Genomic DNA, 24,359 nt, shown 5'->3' with positions numbered 1-24,359 from the left:
CCTTGCTCGCAGTCAGTGTTCCAATTCATCACAAAGGTATTCGATGGGGTTGAGGTCATGGCTCTGTGCAGGCCAGTCAAGTTCTTCCACACCGATCTCGACAAACCATTTCTGTATGGACCTTGCTTTATGCACGGGGGCATTGTCATGCTGAAACAGGAAAGGGCCTTCCCCAAACTGTTACCACAAATTTGGAAGCACAGAATCGTCTAGAATGTCATTGTATGCTGTAGCATTGAGATATCCCTTCACTGGCGTCCCGAGTGGCGAGGTGGTCTAAGGCGCTGCATCGCAGTGCTAGCTGTGCAACTAGAGATCCTGGTTTGAGTCCAGGCTCTGTCACAGCCGGCCGTGACCGGGAGACCCATACGCGGCACACAATTGGTCCAGTGTCGTCCGGATTAGGGAGGGTTTGGCCCAGGGATGTTCTTGTCCCATCACGCTCTAGTGACTCCTGTGGCGGGCCGGGCGCATGCACGCTGACACGGTTGCCAGGTGTACGGCGTTTCCTCCGACACATTGGTGAAGCAGTGCGGCTTGGTTGCGTCGTGTTTCAGAGGACACGCGGCTCTCGACCTTCACCTCTCCCAAGTCCGTACGGGAGTTGCAGCAATGAGACAAGGCTGTAACTACCAATTGGATACCACGAAATTGGGGAGAAACAGGGGTAAAAAAACATATAAATAACAAAATAAATAAGATTTCCCTTCACTGGAACTAAGGGGTCTAGCCCAAACCATGAAAAACAGCCCCAGACCATTATTCCTCCTCCACCAAACTTTACAGTTGGCATTGAGGCAGGTATTGGATATCATAAGGTGAATGCACCAATTTTTAAGTCACTCTGGATAAGAGCGTCTGCTAAATGACTTAAATGTAAATGTAGGTAGCGTTCTCCTGGCATCTGCCAAACCCAGATTCGTCCGTCAGACTGTCAGAAGGTGAAGCATGATTCATCACTCCAGAGAACGAGTTTCCACTGCTCCAGAGTCCAATGGCGGTGAGCTTTACACCACTCCAGCCGACGCTTGGCATTGCGCATGGTGATCTTAGGCTTGTGTGCGGCTGCTCGGCCATGGAAACCGATTTCATGAAGCTCCCGACGAACAGTTATTTTGCTGACGTTGCTTCCAGAGTCAGTTTGGAACTCAGTAGTGAGTGTTGCAACCAAGAACAGATGATTTTTACGCGTTTCAGCACTGAGGCAGTCCCGTTCTGTGAGCTAGTGTGGCCTACCACTTCTTGGCTGAGCCGTTGTTGCTCCTAGACATTTCCACTTTAGAATATCAGCACTTACAGTTGACCAAGGCACCTCTATATTTATTTTTATTGAACCTTTATTTAACTAAGTCAGTTAAGAACAAATTCTTATTTATCATGACAACCTACCAAAAGGCAAAAGGCCTCCTGCGGGGACTGGGGATTACAAATAAAATAAAAATATAGGATGAAACACACATCACGATAGGAGAGACACCATAATGAAGTAGTTCATTATCCTGAATTATATTTTCAGATAATACAAATAAATGTCTCTGGTGTGTGAGATGGTACAGTAATATGGAATGGATGTGTGGATAGCTTCTGGTTACAGGCTTTGTTTTGTGTTCTCAGGGGTTTTATAGTTCATGTTGCTTGACCTCGTTAAGGGCCCTGTAAATACTTTCATTTGCTTTCCCTGTAACCTATAATTGATTGTAATTCCCATAAAAGCGTTACCCTGGGTGCCAGCCGGTTTCTGCTTTAGCCAACTCGACTTGTTGTCGTCTTGCCAAATGACGTAGATAGCGCCATTGAATAGATCAGCTTTAATACTGCAGATAGAGTGTGGCTTCTATCAATGTAATTATCTGCATCATTTCCAATCCCCCAGATATTTGGGGGTAAATATCTTTTGGGGGGATATATTTACTGTAACAAGGCAAAGGGTGGCTACTTTGAAGAATCTCAAATAAATATATTTTGATTTGTTTAACACTTTTTTGGTTATTACAATGTAAAAATAGTAAAAAATCTAGAAAAACCTTGAATGAGTAGGTGTGTCCAAACTTTTGACTGGTACTGTATATGTATGTTGTTTTATCATTCTGTTTTTATTGTAGTGTATACAGGGCTCTCTTGTAAAATAGATGTTTAATCTCAATGTGACTCCCTGTTTAAATAAAGGTTCAATTAAATAAAAAGAAATAAAATACAGTGCATTTGGAAAGTTTTCAGACCCCTTCCCTTTTTCCACAATTTGTTATGTTACAGCTTTATTTTAAAATGGATTAAATCCCAAAAATGCATCATCAGTGTACACACACTACCCCACAATGACAAAGCTAAAACACGATTTTAGAAATGTTTTCAAATTTATTTTAAAAAATACATTAAGTATTCAGACCATTTGCTATGATTGAACATGATTTGGAAATGCACACACCTGTCTATATAAGGTCCCACAGGTGACAGTGCATGTCAGACAAAACCCAAGCCATGGGGTCGAAGGAATTTGAGCTCCGAGACAGGATTGTTTTGAGGCACAGATCTGGGGAAGGGTACCAAAACATTTCTGCAGCATTGAAGGTCCCCAAGAACACAGCAGCCTCCATCATACTTAAATGAAAGAAGACCTGAAAATAGCTGCTTAGTGACGCTCCCCATCCAACCTGACAAAGCTTGAGAGGATCTGCAGAGAAGAATGTGAGAAACTCCCCAAATACAAGTGTGCCAAGCTTTTAGCGTCATACCCAAGAAGACTCGCTGCCAAAGATGCTTCAACAAAGTACTGAGTAAAGAGTCAGAATACTTTTGTAAATGTGATATTTCCAGGTTTTTTCAAACTAAATGTGCAAACATTTATAAAATCCTGTTTTTGCTTCGTCATTATGGGGTGTGTAGATTGACGAGGGAAAAAAACATTGAATCCATTTTAGAATAAGGCTGTAACGTAACAAAATGTTGAAAAAGTAAAGGGTTTTTACTTTCCGAATGCACTATCCATACTATATACATTTTACGGACACATTATACTTTACATTAGTTGTCTATTTTTTTATTGTTAAAAGTAGCGCACCAAATAGGGAGTTAGGTGCCATTTAGGAGGCACCCTAAGTGTATTGATGATGATTTCCCTGAGAAGGATCCCTGGTGTGCTTTAAAAGTTCTGAGGGTTTAAAATGGCCGCTGTCCCCTCCCACCTCCTTATTGCTGGTTAATTATAGCCTGCAAAGTGGTAACCGTAGTGACAGCCTGGAGGCAGCCACGGCAACCAACCAACCAAGTGGCCTTTCCCATTTGACTTTCACAGTAGTGCTTCTCAATGACAGGTTACTGGAGGTCACAGTCATACAAAACCTGTCAGGAATGAAACAACCTTCTAAGCGGTTAGCGCGTGTACATTTCACTGACCATTGACTAGATTAGCTTGAAACTTCAAGTAAAAGCTGCAATTGTATTTCTTCTAGGGTCCTCGATTCTTCAGGGACTTTTGGTAATGTGAAATGTAAATGTCGTGGACAGTAAACAAGGAGACCACAGATTTAGACCATGAACAGAATCATACATATACGACTGTATTTGCTCATGAGGCTGATAAACCAGCCAATCGGATCCTGACAAAGACTCAGTTATTGGTCAAAACATAATCTATTGTATAGAAAAATACCATTGGGGATATCTAGCAGTGTGAAGGTGGATATATTTAGTTTTTGTCTCTGTGGTTCCTCCTAGCTGGCAGTGCCCCACAGTGAGGACTGGGCACGTTTCGCCCATACCCTGATGGAGATCAAGGCCAACCGGGCCGACGGCGAGGAGGAAGGGCCTGTGGAACTGACGCCATAGGATTGAACGAATCACTGCAGGATCCAATGGGATCACCGAGCATCGCCAGGCACACTGGGCGGGTCACTAGGCGATCCAGCCCATCAGAAGGCTTTGTTCTCACACCTTTATGACATGATTTCACACACCTGTCAAAGCAGCAGCATGTGTTTCTAGACCCCGCCCCCCGCCGTCTCTCTGTGACAGCTACGGGTCGTGTTCTCCTGTTCAGCCGTTGCTGACGCATGCCAGATCTTACAACACTTGGATAGGCATTTTACGTATCAGCTAACCACATCATATGTTATAGTAATCTGGTGCCCAACTGCACAGTCGATGAAGTGGCAAGCAACCATTGGTTGACGCATGCAACGTCTGAGCAGGGGAACACGACCACTATTCCAGCAGTGTTCAGGCTACAACGTGCTTTCTCTCTACTGTGTTAACATCACTGTTTTTCTGTTAGTCGTGTAAGCACCTCGGGCCTCTTTGTAATTTACTATATTAACCATTTATTGATTCACTTACTGTATGTGGTCAGTTGTCTTACAGTGAATCCCATATCCAATCAGCACTGTGAAACTAGCAGTGAGAACAGTTCGACAGGGCATATAGGTCTCTATGCTGTCATGTTACAAAGTCTCATGTTCACAGTGCTTTCGTTGTGCTTTTCTCAGTATCCAACCCCCTGCATGCATGCAACACATTTATAGGTTCTTACAGCTTCATAGATATGTTCTAATATGTTGTGGATGTCTGTAACTGCTTTATGTCAATGTTATAGGGCTCTAATGTCAGGATTATTGCACTGTCCATGGCTACAGGCCTAAGAAACAAATTCTAGTTTAGCACTTTGTTTAGAGTGTGCGCCCGCTGTTTATCATGATATATCTGCCAATAAATCATGGCTGAAGAACTGTTAACTTGTTTACTTGTTGTTCTTGTTGTTGAACTACATAGTGTCACAAGTTGGACGTTTGTCTGTTATGATTCTCTCTTACCAGGCGTCAAGCTTTTCTCTGACTTATCGCACCACAACATACCACCTTGTAAAAGAACGCACACACACTTTGTTTACTAACGTTAGACGTTTCTCTTTCATTTTATTAGTACATATACACTGAGTGTACAAAACGTTGACTGACCAGGTGAATCCAAGTGAAAGTTACTGTATGATCCCTTATTGATGTCACCTGTTAAATCCACTACAACCAGTGTAGATGAAGGGGAGGAGACATGTTAAAGAAGGATTTTTAAGCCTTGAGACAATTAAGACATGGATTGTGTATATGTGCCATTCAATGGGCAAGGCAACAGATTTAAGTGCCTTTGAACGGGGTATGGTAGTTTCCTGTGTGTATTTAGAATTGTCCACCACCCAAAGGACATCCAGTCAACTTGACACAACTGTGGGAAGCATTGTAGTCAACATGGGCCAGCATCCCTGTGGAATGCTTTCAACACCTTTTAGAGTACATGTCCTGACGAATTGAGGCTGTTCTGAGTGCAAACTGGTGGTGCAACTCAATATGAGGAAGCTGTTCCTAATGTTTAGTACACTCAGTGTATATCAATATTGCTGCCATACATACAGTAAGGCACAATTATTACACACCATATAATACTCCTCTCCTGTACAAGTTTAAATACGGGCATCTTGCATGACAACGAGCAGCTAGTATAGTATAGTGTAGTGTACTATAGAGTAATGTAGTGTAGCGTAGTATAGCTAGTCAGTGGCATCATCTTTCTGCTCTCTCCCTCTGCTCTGCTGTGCCCTGACTCTTTAAATAGACATTCATTCAACACACAACACAGTTTGAGCTGACAGACAACTCAACTTAGGATAACAGGCAGTACAGTACCGTAGTAATACCGTGTGCAAATGGTGGTAACACTGAACAGTATGTATTACATTCAAGTGTTTGGTCAATATTTTTCATGATCAAGATTATTCCTGTTTTTGCTTCACAGTATCCAAAAAGCAACTCGGCGAACCGTATCAATATGAAAATATGTCTCTCTGTTCGTTCTCTGTACAGTAGAATCATTGTTCAGATGTGCGTGCTTGTGTTACTTTCCCCATCGATAACATCACATTTAACATGGAAATAAAAACATGTCCATTTGACGGATAGAACCTCAACAGAATAAGCTCTAATCAGACAAACTCTCTGGTGAAAGACAGTAAAATCACCATTATATGGTTAGGCCGGGATTCAAACAACAAGCACATTGCACTGACAACGCTACGCATGTTGGTTCAAGCATAAATGACCTTAAAAAATCAAGTGCAATGCGCTTGTTGACGATGCATCTTTGAATGAGTCCCGGCTTTAGTGATGATGTAATGAGAGGAAGCAGTCCAGGTTAATTCAAGTCCTGGCCAGACCCTCTACAACTCTGTTAAAAGACCAACCAGAATGATACAATGTCAGTACTGTAGCTAACACTTAGGGCTATATCTAATCAGTATCACGGAAATTCAGCGTTACCATGTGATTTCAGTTTAATGGCAACGTCCCGCGTCAGCGGAGACTGCATTCACGGTAAATGCTGCAGATGTCGACTCAATAGGAAATGATTTTTACATTTCTAGCTTCAGCGACACAGATTGAATAGAGCCCTTGATCTCCACAATAAGACTGAGTCAAAAAGTCATCTTTACGGATAGATGAGACTAAAACAGAAGCTAAACCAACCTGATGTGTTTTTAGAGCATGACTTATAAAAGGTTGTTTCAAGAATTTCTTAATCTTTTTTTTAATGTCTCATATCAACTAAAACATAGATACATATTTTTCTTTAAAGCCTAAAGAGGCTCATCATACTAGACAGAATGTGCCTCTCTTTCGGGTGGAATATTCCAAGTGCTCAACGGGGCGGGGGTGGGAGGGAGAGGGTGTAATGATTGCGCGTGTGCTCTATTCTGCCCCCTACGTGTGGGCAGAGGAAGTTCAATTCAAGGGGCGTCCTCCTTGGACGGGGGGATTACATGTGCGTTGTATCTTGGAAGGTGGAGTCCAAATTTGCTTTCGATGCCAGCGAACGTAGCCATGGCCAACCTGAAGCCTCCGATGTGGTCGGGACTGGGCGCCGGCATGCTCATCCGAGACTTGGGAGTCGGCTCCGAGCCAGATGGTTTTCTGTGGTGTGGAGAGAGAGGGAGGGGGGAGGAGAGAGGAGGGAGGAGAGAGAGGGTAAGGGAGGGAGCAGAGAGGTGGAGAGAGGGAGGGGGAAGAGGAGCAAGGAGGAGAGAGATATGGAGGAGAAAGAGGGAGTAGGAGGGAGGGGTGAGAGGAGAAAGGACGAGAGGGGGAGAGAGGGAGGAGGAGGGATTGGGGAGAGAGGGGGGGAGGAGGAAGGGAAAGACAGAGAGGGAAGGAGAAACAAGGGAGGAGAGAAAGAGAGAGACAGAAAAGAGAAAAACCAAAAGTGGAGGGGAAAAGAGATCGCGCGAGAGAGAGGGAAGAGTTAACATAGTTTTTATATTAAACATTGTCCACCACAAAAAAATAAACATCTTAATCGAATATTAAGACTGGGCGAGAGAGCTATTTATTTTTTATTTTTTAGAGTGCTATTTTTCCTCAGAGCACTGGAACCAGAAATGAATATCCCACAATGGTTTCATATACTACTTTCTGTGATATCTTTCCAATACAGACAAAAAGGAACACAAACCCACACCATCGAGCAATAGAGTATTCACTGAACGTTTTTCTGACCATTTCTGAGAATGGAGCGAAGTCTGTGAAGACTACACATTATGCATACAGTATGCATGTTATTTCAGAAAAATTAGGACAGTTAGTTGGCTAACTCATTGGTCCTGATTTGTGAAAGAACCCAAAAGTATTTGATAAAATTCTGTCAATACAATTACATGTAGAGTATAATAATGAATGGAATGTATTTGGTGACACTATCCTAAAACTCTCCCCCTTGCCCTCCTGTCTCTGTCTCTTATTGGTGAATGGAACATTAGAGTGCATTTTAAAGAGTGACCAGTTTGTGCTGCCAGGGAACATGAGCTCATTTTTACCCCAAAAAGCTGGAAAAAGAAAGAGCACAAGTCAAAGTGATTCTCTCTGTCCTACATCACAGCTCTGTATCTCTGTAGTTTAGGACTGTCCTACATCACAGCTCTGTATCTCTGTAGTTTAGGACTGCCCTACATCACAGCTCTGTATCTCTGTAGTTTAGGACTGTCCTACATCACAGCTCTGTATCTCTGTAGTTTAGGACTGTCCTACATCACAGCTCTGTATCTCTGTAGTTTAGGACTGACCTACATCACAGCTCTGTATCTCTGTAGTTTAGGACTGTCCTACATCACAGCTCTGTAGTTTAGGACTGCCCTACATCACAGCTCTGTATCTCTATAGTTTAGGACTGCCCTACATCACAGCTCTGTATCTCTATAGTTTAGGACTGCCCTACATCACAGCTCTGTATCTCTGTAGTTTAGGACTGCCCTACATCACAGCTCTGTATCTCTGTAGTTTAGGACTGTCCTACATCACAGCTCTGTATCTCTATAGTTTAGGACTGCCCTACATCACAGCTCTGTATCTCTGTAGTTTAGGACTGCCCTACATCACAGCTCTGTATCTCTATAGTTTAGGACTGCCCTACATCACAGCTCTGTATCTTTGTAGTTTAGGACTGTCCTACATCACAGCTCTGTATCTCTGTAGTTTAGGACTGTCCTACATCACAGCTCTGTATCTCTGTAGTTTAGGACTGCCCTACATCACAGCTCTGTATCTCTGTAGTTTAGGACTGTCCTACATCACAGCTCTGTATCTCTGTAGTTTAGGACTGCCCTACATCACAGCTCTGTATCTCTGTAGTTTAGGACTGTCCTACATCACAGCTCTGTATCTCTGTAGTTTAGGACTGCCCTACATCACAGCTCTGTATCTCTGTAGTTTAGGACTGTCCTACATCACAGCTCTGTATCTCTGTAGTTTAGGACTGCCCTACATCACAGCTCTGTATCTCTGTAGTTTAGGACTGTCCTACATCACTGCTCTGTATCTCTATAGTTTAGGACTGCCCTACATCACAGCTCTGTATCTCTGTAGTTTAGGACTGCCCTACATCACAGCTCTGTATCTCTGTAGTTTAGGACTGCCCTACATCACAGCTCTGTATCTCTATAGTTTAGGACTGCCCTACATCACAGCTCTGTATCTCTGTAGTTTAGGACTGTCCTACATCACAGCTCTGTAGTTTAGGACTGCCCTACATCACAGCTCTGTATCTCTATAGTTTAGGACTGCCCTACATCACAGCTCTGTATCTCTATAGTTTAGGACTGCCCTACATCACAGCTCTGTAGTTTAGGACTGTCCTACATCACAGCTCTGTATCTCTGTAGTTTAGGACTGCCCTACATCACAGCTCTGTATCTTTGTAGTTTAGGACTGTCCTACATCACAGCTCTGTATCTCTGTAGTTTAGGACTGTCCTACATCACAGCTCTGTATCTCTGTAGTTTAGGACTGCCCTACAACACAGCTCTGTATCTCTATAGTTTAGGACTGCCCTACATCACAGCTCTGTATCTCTGTAGTTTAGGACTGCCCTACATCACAGCTCTGTATCTCTATAGTTTAGGACTGCCCTACATCACAGCTCTGTATCTCTGTAGTTTAGGACTGCCCAACATCACAGCTCTGTAGTTTAGGACTGTCCTACATCACAGCTCTGTATCTCTGTAGTTTAGGACTGCCCTACATCACAGCTCTGTATCTCTGTAGTTTAGGACTGCCCTACATCACAGCTCTGTATCTCTATAGTTTAGGACTGCCCTACATCACAGCTCTGTATCTCTATAGTTTAGGACTGCCCTACATCACAGCTCTGTATCTCTGTAGTTTAGGACTGCCCTACATCACAGCTCTGTATCTCTATAGTTTAGGACTGCCCTACATCACAGCTCTGTATCTCTGTAGTTTAGGACTGTCCTACATCACAGCTCTGTATCTCTGTAGTTTAGGACTGCCCTACATCACAGCTCTGTAGTTTAGGACTGTCCTACATCACAGCTCTGGAGCTCTGTAGTTTAGGAAATGTCACATCAATCCCACCAAGTAATGGGCTGCGTCACAAACGGTGACCTATTCTCTTTATAGTGCACTACTTTTGACCAGAGCCCTATAGGAATAGGGTGCCATTGGGGATGCAGACCAAGTAAATGGTTGAAGCTAGTCACCTGATCTACTTTAAATTATTTTGGTCTCATGGCATTTCTTGTTCCTCTGGAGACAAAGAAGTGCACCCACACGATGGGTAGCCAAGCTTTTCATTTAACCCTCTGCATGGTTTTAAATGGAAATCTATTCTTTGTATAACTACACATCTCTCTCTCTGTGTTGAAAGGTTGGCAGTAAAGTGCTGCTAGAAATGACCATGATTTTGTATCACACAGCAATAGTCAGTAGAAGCTATTATTCCCGACTGGACCATTCTGACATTTACGGTTTTGGATTTCTCAGTCTTATTGTGTGATCCCTGAATTTCCTCAGCAAGCATGAGCACTCAAGTCTAATATCCCACAAGACATCAGGACCCTTATTCATGAGGTGTCTCAGAGTGCTGATATAGGATCGGTTGAGGAGAGGGAGGAGTTCTGACTTACTGTCCGCCGAAGTCCACGTAGAACCACCTCTGCAGGAGTTCATAGGTCACCAGGGTGACCCCAAACTGAGGTGAGGATCGGAACACTCGGGCTACAGTGAAAAAGCACAACTCTCAATAACACTATTTCACTACTGTGCCATTTATATCACATCATCATCATCAGGTATTAATAAAAATGTGGTGATACCTCCTGCTCCTTTCCAGAAGGCCCGTGGTCCCTCCTCCTTCAGAATCTTCCAGAAGCAGTCAACGAGGCCACTGTACGTGGTCTGGCCAGCACGGGCCGCCACTTGTAGCCTGGTCTTGATAACATCGGCTGGGGTCACCAGAGAGGCCGCGGGCATACCTAAGGAGAGAACACCTCACTCAGCACTTGTTAGCACTGTAGTGGTTCTGTTATCCTGCATCAGTCTCCGTATTGTCTCTGAATGTAGTGGTTCTGTTATCCTGCATCAGTCTCCGTATTGTCTCTGAATGTAGTGGTTCTGTTATCCTGCATCAGTCTCCGTATTGTCTCTGAATGTAGTGGTTCTGTTATCCTGCATCAGTGTTACTACTGTCTGTGAATGTAGTGGTTCTGTTATCCTGCATCAGTGTTACTACTGTCTGTGAATGTAGTGGTTCTGTTATCCTGCATCAGTGTTACTACTGTCTGTGAATGTAGTGGTTCTGTTATCCTGCATCAGTCTCCGTATTGTCTCTGAATGTAGTGGTTCTGTTATCCTGCATCAGTGTTAGTACTGTCTGTGAATGTAGTGGTTCTGTTATCCTGCATCAGTGTTACTACTGTCTGTGAATGTAGTGGTTCTGTTATCCTGCATCAGTGTTACTACTGTCTGTGAATGTAGTGGTTCTGTTATCCTGCATCAGTCTCCGTATTGTCTCTGAATGTAGTGGTTCTGTTATCCTGCATCAGTGTTACTACTGTCTGTGAATGTAGTGGTTCTGTTATCCTGCATCAGTGTTACTACTGTCTGTGAATGTAGTGGTTCTGTTATCCTGCATCAGTGTTACTACTGTCTCTGAATGTAGTGGTTCTGTTATCCTGCATCAGTGTTACTACTGTCTGTGAATGTAGTGGTTCTGTTATCCTGCATCAGTCTCCGTATTGTCTCTGAATGTAGTGGTTCTGTTATCCTGCATCAGTGTTACTACTGTCTGTGAATGTAGTGGTTCTGTTATCCTGCATCAGTGTTACTACTGTCTGTGAATGTAGTGGTTCTGTTATCCTGCATCAGTGTTACTACTGTCTGTGAATGTAGTGGTTCTGTTATCCTGCATCAGTCTCCGTATTGTCTCTGAATGTAGTGGTTCTGTTATCCTGCATCAGTGTTAGTACTGTCTGTGAATGTAGTGGTTCTGTTATCCTGCATCAGTGTTACTACTGTCTGTGAATGTAGTGGTTCTGTTATCCTGCATCAGTGTTACTACTGTCTGTGAATGTAGTGGTTCTGTTATCCTGCATCAGTGTTAGTACTGTCTGTGAATGCAGTGGTTCTGTTATCCTGCATCCGTGTTAGTACTGTCTGTGAATGTAGTGGTTCTGTTATCCTGCATCAGTCTCCGTATTATCTGTGAATGTAGTGGTTCTGTTATCCTACATCAGTCTCCGTATTATCTGTGAATGTAGTGGTTCTGTTATCCTGCATCAGTGTTAGTACTGTCTGTGAATGTAGTGGTTCTGTTATCCTGCATCAGTGTTAGTACTGTCTGTGAATGTAGTGGTTCTGTTATCCTACATCAGTCTCCGTATTATCTGTGAATGTAGTGGTTCTGTTATCCTGCATCAGTGTTACTACTGTCTGTGAATGTAGCGGTTCTGTTATCCTGCATCACTATTTCTGCTCAATCTGAATGTATATGTTTCTACTGTTGGGTTATACAAAGGTCATACTTGAACCCGTTATACAAAGGTCATACTTTAACCCATTGCACTGTGTACTCCATGTACACTACCGTTCAAAAGTTTGGGGTCACTTAGAAATGTCCTTATTTTTTAAAGAAAAGCACATTTATTGTCCATTAAAATAACATCAAATTGATCAGAAATACAGTGTAGACATTGGTAATGTTGTAAATGACTGTTGTAGCTGGAAACGGCAGATTTTTTATGGACTATCTACATAGGTGTACAGAGGCCCATTACCAGCAACCATCTCTCCTGTGTTCCAATGGCACGTTGTGTTAGCTAATCCAAGTTTATCATTTTAAAAGGCAAATTGATCATTAGAAAACCCTTTTGCAATTATGTTAGCACAGCTGAAACATGTTGCAAAGAAAAAGCCATATATTAAGATGGGCAAAAGAACACAGACACTGGACAGAGGAACTCTGCCTAGAAGACCAGCATCACAGAGTCGCCTCCTCACTGTTGACGTTGAGACTGGTGTTTTGCGGGTACTATTGTCACGTCCTGACCAGTAAAGGGGTTATTTGTTATTATAGTTTGGTCAGGACATGGCAGGGGGGTGTTTGTTTAGAGTGTTTCGGCGTTTGTTGGGCTATGTGTTTATGTAGAGGGGCTTTGTTTAGAGTGTTCCGGGGTTTTTGGTTATGTTCTATGTTAGTATATTTCTATGTTCTGGTCTAGTCTTTCTAGTTCTATGTTTAGGGTTATTGGTTTGACCTTCAATTGGAGGCAGCTGTTCTTCGTTGCCTCTGATTGAAGGTCCTATATAGAGGGGTGTTTTTTGTAATGGGTTTTGTGGGAAGTTGTTTTTGCACTGCTGTGTTTAGCCTGCAAGACTGTTTGTCGTTCGTTTTCTTGTTTTGTTATTTAAGTGTTCAATAAAAGTAAATATGAGCACTCAACCCGCTGCGCCTTGGTCTACTACATTCGACGACCATTACAACTATTTAATGAAGCTGCCAGTTGAGGACTTGTGAGGCATCTGTTTCTCAAACTAGACACTCTAATGTACTTGTCCTCTTGCTCAGTTGTTCACCGGGGCCTCCCACTCCTCTTTCTATTCTGGTTATAGCCAGTTTGTGCTGTTCTGTGAAGGGAGTAGTACACAGTGCTGTGCAAGATCTTCAGTTTCTTGGCAATTTCTCACATGGAATAGCCTTCATTTCTCAGAACAAGAATAGACTGACGAGTTTCAGAAGAAAGTCCTTTGTTTCTGGCCATTTTGAGCCTGTAATCAAACCCGCAAATGATGATGCTCCAGATACTCAACTAGTCTAAAGAAGGCTAGTTTTATTGCTTCTTTAATCAGACAACAGTTTTCAGCTGTGCTAACATAAAAAGGGTTTTCTAATGATCAATTAGCCTTTTATGATAGAAATTATAAACTTGGATTAGCTAACACAACGTGCCATTGGAACACAGGAGTGATGGTTGCTGATAATGGGCCTCTGTACTCCTATGTAGATACTCCATTAAAAATCAGCCGTTTCCAGCTACAATCGTAATTTACAACATTAACAATGTCTACACTGTATTTCTGATCAATTTGATGTTATTTTAATGGACAAAAAGTGTGCTTTTCTTTCAAAAACAAGGACATTTCTAAGTGACCCCAAACTTTTGAAGGGTAGTGTACATCATGTGTATGACCAATAAACAAACTGGAACTCTCAATGAGATTTTTATCTCACTCCTCTTGTCTACGTTTGGACTTTTTTCAAAACATTATCGTATCCTACTTTCATTTGAGCCTTTGGTCATCTGAATGAGAACCAGTCATATGTTGAACTACTCTCTTGATCCTTTCCACAGAACGTTGTGTACAATCAGAAAAATACATTAGAAAACTCCATTGGCTCTACTATGTAATGTTCATGGTTTTCTCCTGCAACGGGCAGACAATACGAGGTAATGAGATGGACACACAAAAGCGTCCCACGTGCCAGTGACTGGGGGCCCCATGCGGGCAGCCCTCTCCAGCCACTTCAGCTATGAATGGCATCAATCATCAATGGCTGCTTTCGACCACCACGCACGGTCATTACCATCACTGGCCTCTTCACCAGCTAGTCACACAGGCTACACGTCTTCAAACTAAACGAGCCATTCAATTCAACCACTGATCAACTCACTCACTGCAAATGTGACAGAACTGGAAAGACCACCTGCACTGATATTCTTCACATGTGAAGACAGGAGATGAGAGGACAGGAGGGGAGAGCAGAGGAGAGGGGAGGAGAGGAGGGGAGAGGAGTGGAGAGGAAGGGGGAGGAGAGGAGGGTAGTGAAGGGGGGAGGAGAAGAGGGGAGAGGAGTTGAGAAGAAAGGGGAGGAGAGGAGAGGAGGGAAAGGGAGAAGAGAGGAGGGAGAGGAGAACTCAACTGGTTTCACAGCACATTCAAAGTGCTAAGGAGACTCAGAGAAGCACCTCAAAACACAGGAACACAGTCTTAAATCTCCCTCTCAAAGCTACCTCAGAAAGTCTATTCCTCTACAGCCAGAGAGAGAGAGAGCACAGGAGGAGGAGGAACTGGGAGATGACCAGCTCTGCAGTGTGTTCTGGGATCAGGGATCAGGGGGTCTATATAATGCCGCCCAAACTGAGCGTGTAATTACATTTCCTGAGCCGACTGTAAAGCGTTAATTACCAAAAAGGCTTAACCGCTGATAAATGTAGAAAGGAGTGATAAATACTATGAGCAAATGAAAAATCATAAACTCCATTTCAGGTTTCTAAACTAGCTCCTGGACCCGGTCGAGGGAGTTACCAAAATAAGACGAAGGGGGAGATTGGGAGTAGGAATGTCTTTTTAGATTTATATGACTTTTCCATGTACTGTAGCGCCATGATCGCTGCTCAGTCAGCGCTGAATGGCAGAACTACAGCACTGACCGACATATCCCTCAGGATTCAAAATAAATATTAACCCTTTTCTTTTGACGTTCCAAACCACCCTGGCTTGGCTTCTGCACTCGCCTTCTTATACGCTGTTTTCTTTAAGATAAACCCACTCAAATAAAAATATTCAACCTACAGACTCGCTCCAGATCATATTTTTAAGTAGGAAGAGGAGACAGAGACCTGGAAGACTGTGGATCGAAACTGTCTTTCCTCCGGGTTGTCAGTATCGTGACATCTGTTGATGGCCAACACAGCTCCTCAACCTCCCTCAGCGCCTCACTCTTAACATTCCTAACACACAGGCTGCCTCTCAACAGGCACCCTATTCCCTATATAGTGCACTACTTTTGACCAAAAAGTCAAAAGTACTATTGGCCATGGTCAAAAGTAGGGCACTATATAGGGAACAGGGTGGCAGTTGGGACAGAGCTCAGGCTGCCAGTTCCTATATGTTAGCAGAGGAAAGTCTCCCATCCTAACGAAACCCTGTTGGCAGGCAGGCGGTTGGTCTCTCTTTGGGCTCTGTCTGTTCACTCAGCGCTTAGCTCCAAACCCCAGCCTCCAGCCAATCGCTGAGCACTCTAATTAGGGACGACCACGATGGAGCCTGTGGTCGCCGGTGGCTACTGGGGTCTTAGGCCTGGAGCCGGGAGGCTGGGAGGGATAGAGGAATGGGAATGGAGGGATGGAAGGAGGGAGGGAGGGATAGAGGAATGGGGAATGGAGGGATGGAAGGAGGGAGGGAGGGATAGAGGAATGGGGAATGGAGGGCTGGATGGAGGGTGGGAGGGAGGGATAGAGGAATGGGGAATGGGGGATGGATGGGGGAAAGAAAGGGGTGATGGGGAGGGGCAAGACAGAGGGATAGAGGCTAGGAGGGAAGGAGGTTAGAGGGATGGAGCTGGGGTCTTGGGTCTGGGCCGAGTTCCATGTGGTGGCTCACCACCCACCAGGAATGCTCACGCTTGGTTTTCTGCTTCCTCAAGAATGGTTCCTTATTAAGCTTGTGCTAGTGACAACATTTTAACAGTATTGTATTTTTATCTGAATCGTCATCTTCTGATCATCAATGACCAATATGGTTGGATGTGTGTATAATGTATAATGTATAGGCTGAGAGAGAGAGAGACAGAGAGAGACAGACAGAGAGAGAAACTGAGAGAGACTGAGAGAGACACAGAAAATAAACCAGGGAGAGAAAAGAATAACTCTTAGAAAAAAGGGTTCCAAAAGGTAGAACTGTTTCTACCTGGAACTAAAAGAGTTCTACCTGCAACTAAAAAGGGTTATTCAAAGCATTCTCCTATGAGGACAACCAAAGAACACTTTAAGGGTTCTGACCCACAGTGTTGCATGGTATCTTACCTGCTATGGCCCCTGAAAACAGCAGCTTGCCCGGTCCGATCCTCCCATCCTCATCACTCATGTAGGTCTTGACGTGAGCATAGCAGGGGAAGTAGATGGCTGAGAAGGGGATGTCTCGCAGGAAACAGGCTTTGGCTCCCTGTGGATGGTGTAGCGAGAAAGAAGAGACCAATGGGTGAGGAAAGGGGGGGGGGGTGAGAGATGGGGAGGACAGAGAAACAAGAAGGGAGGCACCAGACAAGGAGGGGTCAAAACAGAAAGAGAGAGACAAGAAGGGAGGGAGGGAGGGATACAAAGAAGTTTCGTAAAAGACTGAGGTCTCACATGCAGTACTGTAACCCTTTATCCTTTTGACATCCTGATCTGGAAAATAAATGCAAGTGTTTTCTGGAATGGAAAGATGTTACCTTCAACAGCTTTTTCCAGTCCCATCAGAACATCATTTCTTATAGCATAGCTTGTGGTATTAGTTCTGAAAAATCTAACCCCAAAATGTCTAAGACTGGTTTCTGTTCCTGTCCCTCTATTTGAAAAGCTGGTATCTTACACATCGCTAGGGCCAGGAGTGTACTCTGACCATATGACCTGGACAGGGAAAACTCTGGGCTCTACACTACAACTCATCACCTCTCCTCACTTCTCATCTCCATCTGGCTGCCAGTTCATATATGTGAGACGAGAGAGAGAGAGATAGAGAGAGCGGGAGAGAGAGAGATAGAGAGAGCGGGAGAGAGAGGGATAGAGAGAGGGAGGGAGAGGGATAGAGAGAAAGGGAGGGAGAGGGATAGAGAGAGAGGGAGGGAGAGGGATAGAGAGAGAGGGAGGGAGAGGGAGAGAGAGAGAGGGAGGGAGAGGGATAGGAAGAGAGGGAGGGAGAGGGATAGAGAGAGAGGGAGGGAGAGGGAGAGAGAGAGGGAGGGAGAGGGATAGGAAGAGAGATAAAGAGAGAAGGAGCAGGATAGGGAGAGAGCGAGAGAAAGAGGGAGAGAGAGAGAGTGGAGAGTGAAAGACGAGAGATCAGGAAAAGAGGAGGAAGATTGCCTCTGTCCATCACCGTAAAGAAACCCATATCTTCAACCAGATTACGTTTCATCTTATTCCCCTCCTTGGCTGCCATCCAGGTGAGGTTGAGGAAGAGAAAACGATGGCTCACCCTTCAACAGAGCAGTTTAAAGCCAAGGTTGAATCCCAAATGGCACCCTATTGGCACTATACAGGGAATTGGCTGCCATTTGGGACTCAGACCAGGAAAAGTTATTCTTTAAACAGGCTTCATTTAACTGCTGGGGTTAATCCTACCACTCATCCACAGCGTACACAGATACCTTACTGTATGGTATCTCTTCTTTCCTCAAGCGCTTTGCTTCTTTCTCCCCTGCCCTGCCCTGCCCTGCCCTGCCCTGCCCTGCCCTGCCCTGCCCTGCCCTGCCCTGCCTGCCCTGGACTGCCCTGCCCTGCCTGCCCTGGACTGCCCTGCCCTGCCTGCCCTGCCCTGGACTGCCCTGCCTGCCCTGGACTGCCCTGCCCTGGACTGCCTGCCCTGCCTGCCCTCCCCTGCCTGCCTGCCCTGCCCTGCCCTGCCCTGCCCTGGACTGCCCTGTCCTGGACTGCCCTGCCCCGCCTGACCTGCCCTGGACTGCCCTGCCCTGCCCTGGACTGCCTGCCCTGGACTGCCCTGCCCTGCCTGCCCTGCCTGCCTGCCCTGCCCTGGACTGCCCTGCCTGCCTTCCCCTGCCCTGGACTGCCCTGCCTGCCTGCCCTGCCCTGCCTGCCCTCCCCTGCCCTGCCCTGCCTGCCCTGCCCTGGACTGCCCTGCCTGCCCTGCCCTGGACTGCCCTGCCTGCCCTGCCCTGGACTGCCCTGCCGTGGACTGCCCTGCCTGCCCTGGACTGCCTGAGTGCCTGCCCTGCCTGCCCTCCCCTGCCTGCCCTGCCCTGGACTGCCCTGCCCTGCCCTGGACTGCCTGCCCTGCCCTGGACTGCCCTGCCTGCCTGCCTGCCCTGCCCTGGACTGCCCTGCCCTGCCTGCCCTCCCCTGCCCTGGACTGCCCTGCCTGCCCTCCCCTGCCCTGCCCTGGACTGCCCTGCCCTCCCCACCCCGTCAGGGCCGCCATGCCAGACAGCGTGCTGAAAAGTTGACGATAGTATCGCCAAGGCCCTGGTTCACAATCGCACACAGACAGTACGGCAGTACAGGCCTAGTACTGTTTAAATACATGGAGGTGAGACTAACCTGTTTAAATACATGGAGGTGAGACTGACCTGTTAAATACATGGAGGTGAGACTGACCTGTTTAAATACATGGAGGTGAGACTGACCTGTTTAAATACATGGAGGTGAGACTGACCTGTTAAATACATGGAGGTGAGACTGACCTGTTAAATACATGGAGGTGAGACTGACCTGTTAACCTTTAAATACATGGAGGTGAGACTGACCTGTTAAATACATGGAGGTGAGACTGACCTGTTTAAATACATGGAGGTGAGACTGACCTGTTAAATACATGGAGGTGAGACTGACCTGTTAAATACATGGAGGTGAGACTGACCTGTTTAAATACATGGAGGTGAGACTGACCTGTTAAATACATGGAGGTGAGACTGACCTGTTAAATACATGGAGGTGAGACTGACCTGTTAAATACATGGATGTGAGACTGACCTGTTTAAATACATGGAGGTGAGACTGACCTGTTTAAATACATGGAGGTGAGACTGACCTGTTTAAATACATGGAGGTGAGACTGACCTGTTAAATACATGGAGGTGAGACTGACCTGTTTAAATACATGGAGGTGAGACTGACCTGTTTAAATACATGGAGGTGAGACTGACCTGTTTAAATACATGGAGGTGAGACTAACCTGTTTAAATACATGGAGGTGAGACTGACCTGTTAAATACATGGAGGTGAGACTGACCTGTTAAATACATGGAGGTGAGACTGACCTGTTTAAATACATGGAGGTGAGACTGACCTGTTAAATACATGGAGGTGAGACTGACCTGTTTAAATACATGGAGGTGAGACTGACCTGTTAAATACATGGAGGTGAGACTGACCTGTTTAAATACATGGAGGTGAGACTGACCTGTTAAATACATGGAGGTGAGACTGACCTGTTTAAATACATGGAGGTGAGACTGACCTGTTTAAATACATGGAGGTGAGACTGACCTGTTTAAATACATGGAGGTGAGACTGACCTGTTTAAATACATGGAGGTGAGACTGACCTGTTAAAATACATGGAGGTGAGACTGACCTGTTTAAACACATGGAGGTGAGACTGACCTGTTAAATACATGGAGGTGAGACTGACCTGTTTAAATACATGGAGGTGAGACTGACCTGTTAAATACATGGAGGTGAGACTGACCTGTTTAAATACATGGAGGTGAGACTGACCTGTTTAAATACATGGAGGTGAGACTGACCTGTTTAAATACATGGAGGTGAGACTGACCTGTTTAAATACATGGAGGTGAGACTGACCTGTTTAAACACATGGAGGTGAGACTGACCTGTTTAAATACATGGAGGTGAGACTGACCTGTTAAATACATGGAGGTGAGACTGACCTGTTAAATACATGGAGGTGAGACTGACCTGTTAAATACATGGAGGTGAGACTGACCTGTTAAATACATGGAGGTGAGACTGACCTGTTTAAATACATGGAGGTGAGACTGACCTGTTAAATACATGGAGGTGAGACTGACCTGTTAAATACATGGAGGTGAGACTGACCTGTTTAAATACATGGAGGTGAGACTGACCTGTTAAATACATGGAGGTGAGACTGACCTGTTAAATACATGGAGGTGAGACTGACCTGTTAAATACATGGAGGTGAGACTGACCTGTTTAAATACATGGAGGTGTAGGCCAGGGGTCGCAACAGGCGACAGGAGGGTCAAAACTAGCCTGCAAGTGATTTTCTTTGGCCCACCAAAGTTTTTAGTAAAGAAATTATAATAACAAAAGGATTTACAGAAATTCAGCAACAAATGAGTTTAATTTAGGAATAAAAAAAGAGAGAATATAACAAGGGATGAGATCGTGTTATTTTCCAATATAATCATTTTAGGGGTTAGTTATGGTCAATTTGCAGTGTACAAATTATTCAAATTTTTACAGCCCCCAACCATCCGCTCTGATAAAAATGGCCCTGAGGCGGATTGCCTACCCTGGTGTAGGCTGACATAATATGTGTGTCTCCTTCTGTCTATGGCTTTGAATGAGGGATTGTGCATGTGATTGACTGTGAGTACTGGAGTACACACAAGTATGTGTTTATATGAGTGAATAGGTTTGTCTTGATAAATACTGCACTGCAGACACAGCAATACCATACATGTGATAGGATCATAGTTGGAGTTCTCACTGTGAACAGTGGTGGCACTAGCGCATCAGCCAGTTAGTCAGTCAGCCAGTCCCTCCAGCAGCGGAGCGGAGGTAGGTAGCAGGGAGAGGCAGAGAGAGAGGCTGAGGGGCAGGGTAATTAGCCTGACAAAGGGTGCTCTGTGCCTGGGCACAGCCCTGAGGAGCCAACCCGTCTGGGACTCACAGGCTGGAGCCTGTCTGGGCCCTCCCGGCCCTCCTGCTTCTCTCTCAATGCACATTGTCTCAGCAGGAGGACAGGAGACACAGAGGGAGACAGGGGAGGCACCACTACCGTCATACCGGATTCAGCATTCTCATACATACGACGGAGCAGACATACTGTAGACACGCGCACACACATGCGCGCACACACACACACACACACGGACAAACACATACAAGTGGAGGCATCCGGTTCAGCACTCTCTCTCGCACACACACACACACACACACTGATTGATGAACACAAAAAACTAACATGGGACGAACCTGGGAAGACATAGAACTGAAACTTTGCTAAGAAAAGAGAAAGGGTTAGAATCTGCAGGCTCTGGATGAAGTAACCTTGAGCTGTCATTTAAATCAAACCCAAATAAGTGTTAACGCCCACAGCTTTAATGAGAGATAAAAGACTAAATCAGAACTCTCTAAAATGCTTCATGAATCAACGACACTGGTCATCGGTGCCCTTCTAAAAACCAACCTCTCCATAATGAGAATGACCCACCGTAGTTCTAAAATAAAGACAAACATAGCACCTGCCAGAGCTCAAATCCCCGTCCAACATTCCCTTGAAAACAACTGAGTCAATGGTATTCAGTCCATTATTACCATGGCCATTGTTACAAAGTTAGCTTACGTTGTTTATATCTCAATCTCAGCCATGCTCCCTGCTACCTGGCCCTGGGGGGCCCTACAGTCCACAGTCCCTCATAGGCCCTCACTAGCAATCTCTACCTGATCCAGCTGCTATTGTAGCTGAGGGGTTAAGTACAGCTATGTCCTAATTGTCCCTGTCTTTGAATTCAGTGCTAGGTGTACAGAAGGATCTACCTTATAGAGGCCAAAGAAGCCCAGGTCCTTGATGACCGATATGGCGCTGACGCGGGGGCCGGTGGTGATCTCTCCAGCCACCTGCAGCCGGATCTTCACGATCTCCAGAGGGTTGGTAAAGATCACCTGAGATCCACCCGCCTGGACGACACAGACACACACACACACACACACACACACACACACACACACACACACACACACACACACACACACACACACACACACACACACACACACACACACAGTGGGGAAAGGATTTACAGTATTAGATAAGTGTTTATTTAATATTTTTGTAATAAAACCGTGACACAATGGACTGTAAGTGGCCACTGTAGCTAGGTAACGGAGTCACCCATCAGCATACACTGATGGCGCCCTGATAGGCACCTCACAGGTCTGACTCATGTCATTCACACACAGGACAGTTCAATAGGCTACACCGGCAGTGATATATGTTCACTGTAGACAGGCTCCCAGGTCTGTCAGTGATATATGTTCACTGTAGACAGGCTCCCAGGTCTGTCAGTGATAGATGTTCACTGTAGACAGGCTCCCAGGTCTGTCAGTGATAGATGTTCACTGTAGACAGGCTCCCAGGTCTGTCAGTGATAGATGTTCACTGTAGACAGGCTCCCAGGTCTGTCAGTGATAGATGTTCACTGTAGACAGGCTCCCAGGTCTGTCAGTGATAGATGTTCACTGTAGACAGGCTGCTAGGTCTGTCAGTGATATATGTTCACTGTAGACAGGCTCCCAGGTCTGTCAGTGATAGATGTTCACTGTAGACAGGCTCCCAGGTCTGTCAGTGATAGATGTTCACTGTAGACAGGCTCCCAGGTCTGTCAGTGATAGATGTTCACTGTAGACAGGCTCCCTGGTCTCTCTAGTCTCTAAACAGTCCTTATTCAGTTCTACCCTGCCTGAGGGGTTCTGTCTTAACAACGCTCCAACCTTGTACTTGGTGCCGGAGATCAAACACCCAGCCACAGGCCCAGACAGGTTCCTCTCAGAGAGCTTTCAGGCAGCACGGCTTTCATGCCACAGCTACGGTATCTAGAGCTGGGGGTGTGGTGCAGCAGCGACGGCGTTTAAAACGGTGTTTATAGCTAACTGCGTCTCGGCACGGAGAGGGAGAGCAAGGACGTAGTTAGCCGGGAAGGTGGCAACCATTCTGGAACTCTCTCTCGGCCTCTGCCTCGCTCTCTCTGTCTCTCTCTCCCGGTCTTTCTCTCTTCCTAGTTGCCCCTGGATACTGTGGCTGCACAGAAAGCGGCACAGTGCAATTAGATAGAAATCTGTTTCCATGGAGCCCTTCCCCGCCGTTAAAAAGGGCCTGTACTGTTTGTTGTTGTTCTTTCTCCGCCCTCATCGCTGTGGAATATGAATGTTGAATTTTGTGTCTTCTATCTTACGGGAAAGCCATCAAATGAGTGCCCCAATCTGAATCTGCAACCATGTGCGTTTTTTAACAGCTGCCCTAGAATTCGTAAGTAAGCATTTCCATATTTCGAGGAAGAGATCATAATCGTCTCATTGAAGGTATTAAAACTTTAAATAGAGTGGAGCAGAACCGACCCACACTTCCCTTCCAAAACTTTAAATAGAGTGGAGCAGAACCGACCCACACTTCCCTTCCAAAACTTTAAATAGAGTGGAGCAGAACCGACCCACACTTCCCTTCCAGGCCTTAATGAGGGCAGTGAATAGCAGGAGGCCGATTCTTAATTCTAACGTCTCACAACTACAACGGTATAACTATTTCTTCCTGTGGAAAATGATCTTTCATAGCTGATTACAGCGGCCCTCTAATAGCAATGCATTTATTACAGGTCCGTTGGAGACGGAGATGATGAACTGGAATTAGGTCCACTTCAGCAGCCAATGCTCTCACTCACATCAATTGGACACTAATTGGGGGATTTTTTATTATTAAAGGACAGAAAACAACAAGACAGGTTAGAGAAACCACTGCACAATTAGGACTGACAGACAGAAGAACAGACACATCTGTCAGGGGGAGGGGGGAGAAAGGGAGTGAGGGGGAGAAAGGGAGTGAGGGGGAGAAAGGGAGTGAGAGGGAGAAAGGGAGTGAGGGGGAGAAAGGGAGTGAGAGAGACAGAAAAGCTCAACCTGTAAAGAACAAACACCATTGTAAATACAACCCATATTTTTGCTTTTTTATTTTCCCTTTTGTACTTGAACCATTTGCACATCGTTACAACACTGTATATATACATAATATGACATTTGTAATGTCTTTATTCTTTTGGAACTTCTGTGAGTGT

At 45.3% G+C, this 24,359-nt stretch overlaps 2 protein-coding genes across 2 annotated transcripts in view; one reads left to right on the top strand and one right to left on the bottom strand.

Annotated features, from left to right (window-relative positions):
• The window catches only part of LOC115175420 (cytoplasmic dynein 1 intermediate chain 1), a 114,198-nt gene extending 109,471 nt beyond the window's left edge, over positions 1-4,727 (top strand). Inside the window, exon 16 of the mRNA XM_029734650.1 lies at positions 3,715-4,727. Coding sequence (XP_029590510.1) covers positions 3,715-3,825 — 111 coding nt within the window. The 3' untranslated portion in view covers positions 3,826-4,727. The remainder of the gene's footprint in view (positions 1-3,714) is intronic.
• A 1,571-nt stretch (positions 4,728-6,298) lies between these two features.
• Positions 6,299-24,359, bottom strand: part of LOC115175517 (calcium-binding mitochondrial carrier protein Aralar2) — a 77,093-nt gene continuing 59,032 nt past the window's right edge. Inside the window, exons 14-18 of the mRNA XM_029734801.1 lie at positions 22,072-22,212; positions 16,631-16,769; positions 10,643-10,801; positions 10,454-10,544; positions 6,299-6,950 (exon numbers count right to left, since the gene is read on the bottom strand). Coding sequence (XP_029590661.1) covers positions 6,767-6,950; positions 10,454-10,544; positions 10,643-10,801; positions 16,631-16,769; positions 22,072-22,212 — 714 coding nt within the window. The 3' untranslated portion in view covers positions 6,299-6,766. The remainder of the gene's footprint in view (positions 6,951-10,453; positions 10,545-10,642; positions 10,802-16,630; positions 16,770-22,071; positions 22,213-24,359) is intronic.

This window comes from Salmo trutta, chromosome 36 (genome assembly GCF_901001165.1).
Source record: "Salmo trutta chromosome 36, fSalTru1.1, whole genome shotgun sequence".
Lineage (NCBI taxonomy): Eukaryota > Metazoa > Chordata > Actinopteri > Salmoniformes > Salmonidae > Salmo > Salmo trutta.
The sequence above is the reverse complement of the archived record's forward strand: the minus strand, read 5'-3'. Positions and strand labels throughout refer to the sequence as shown.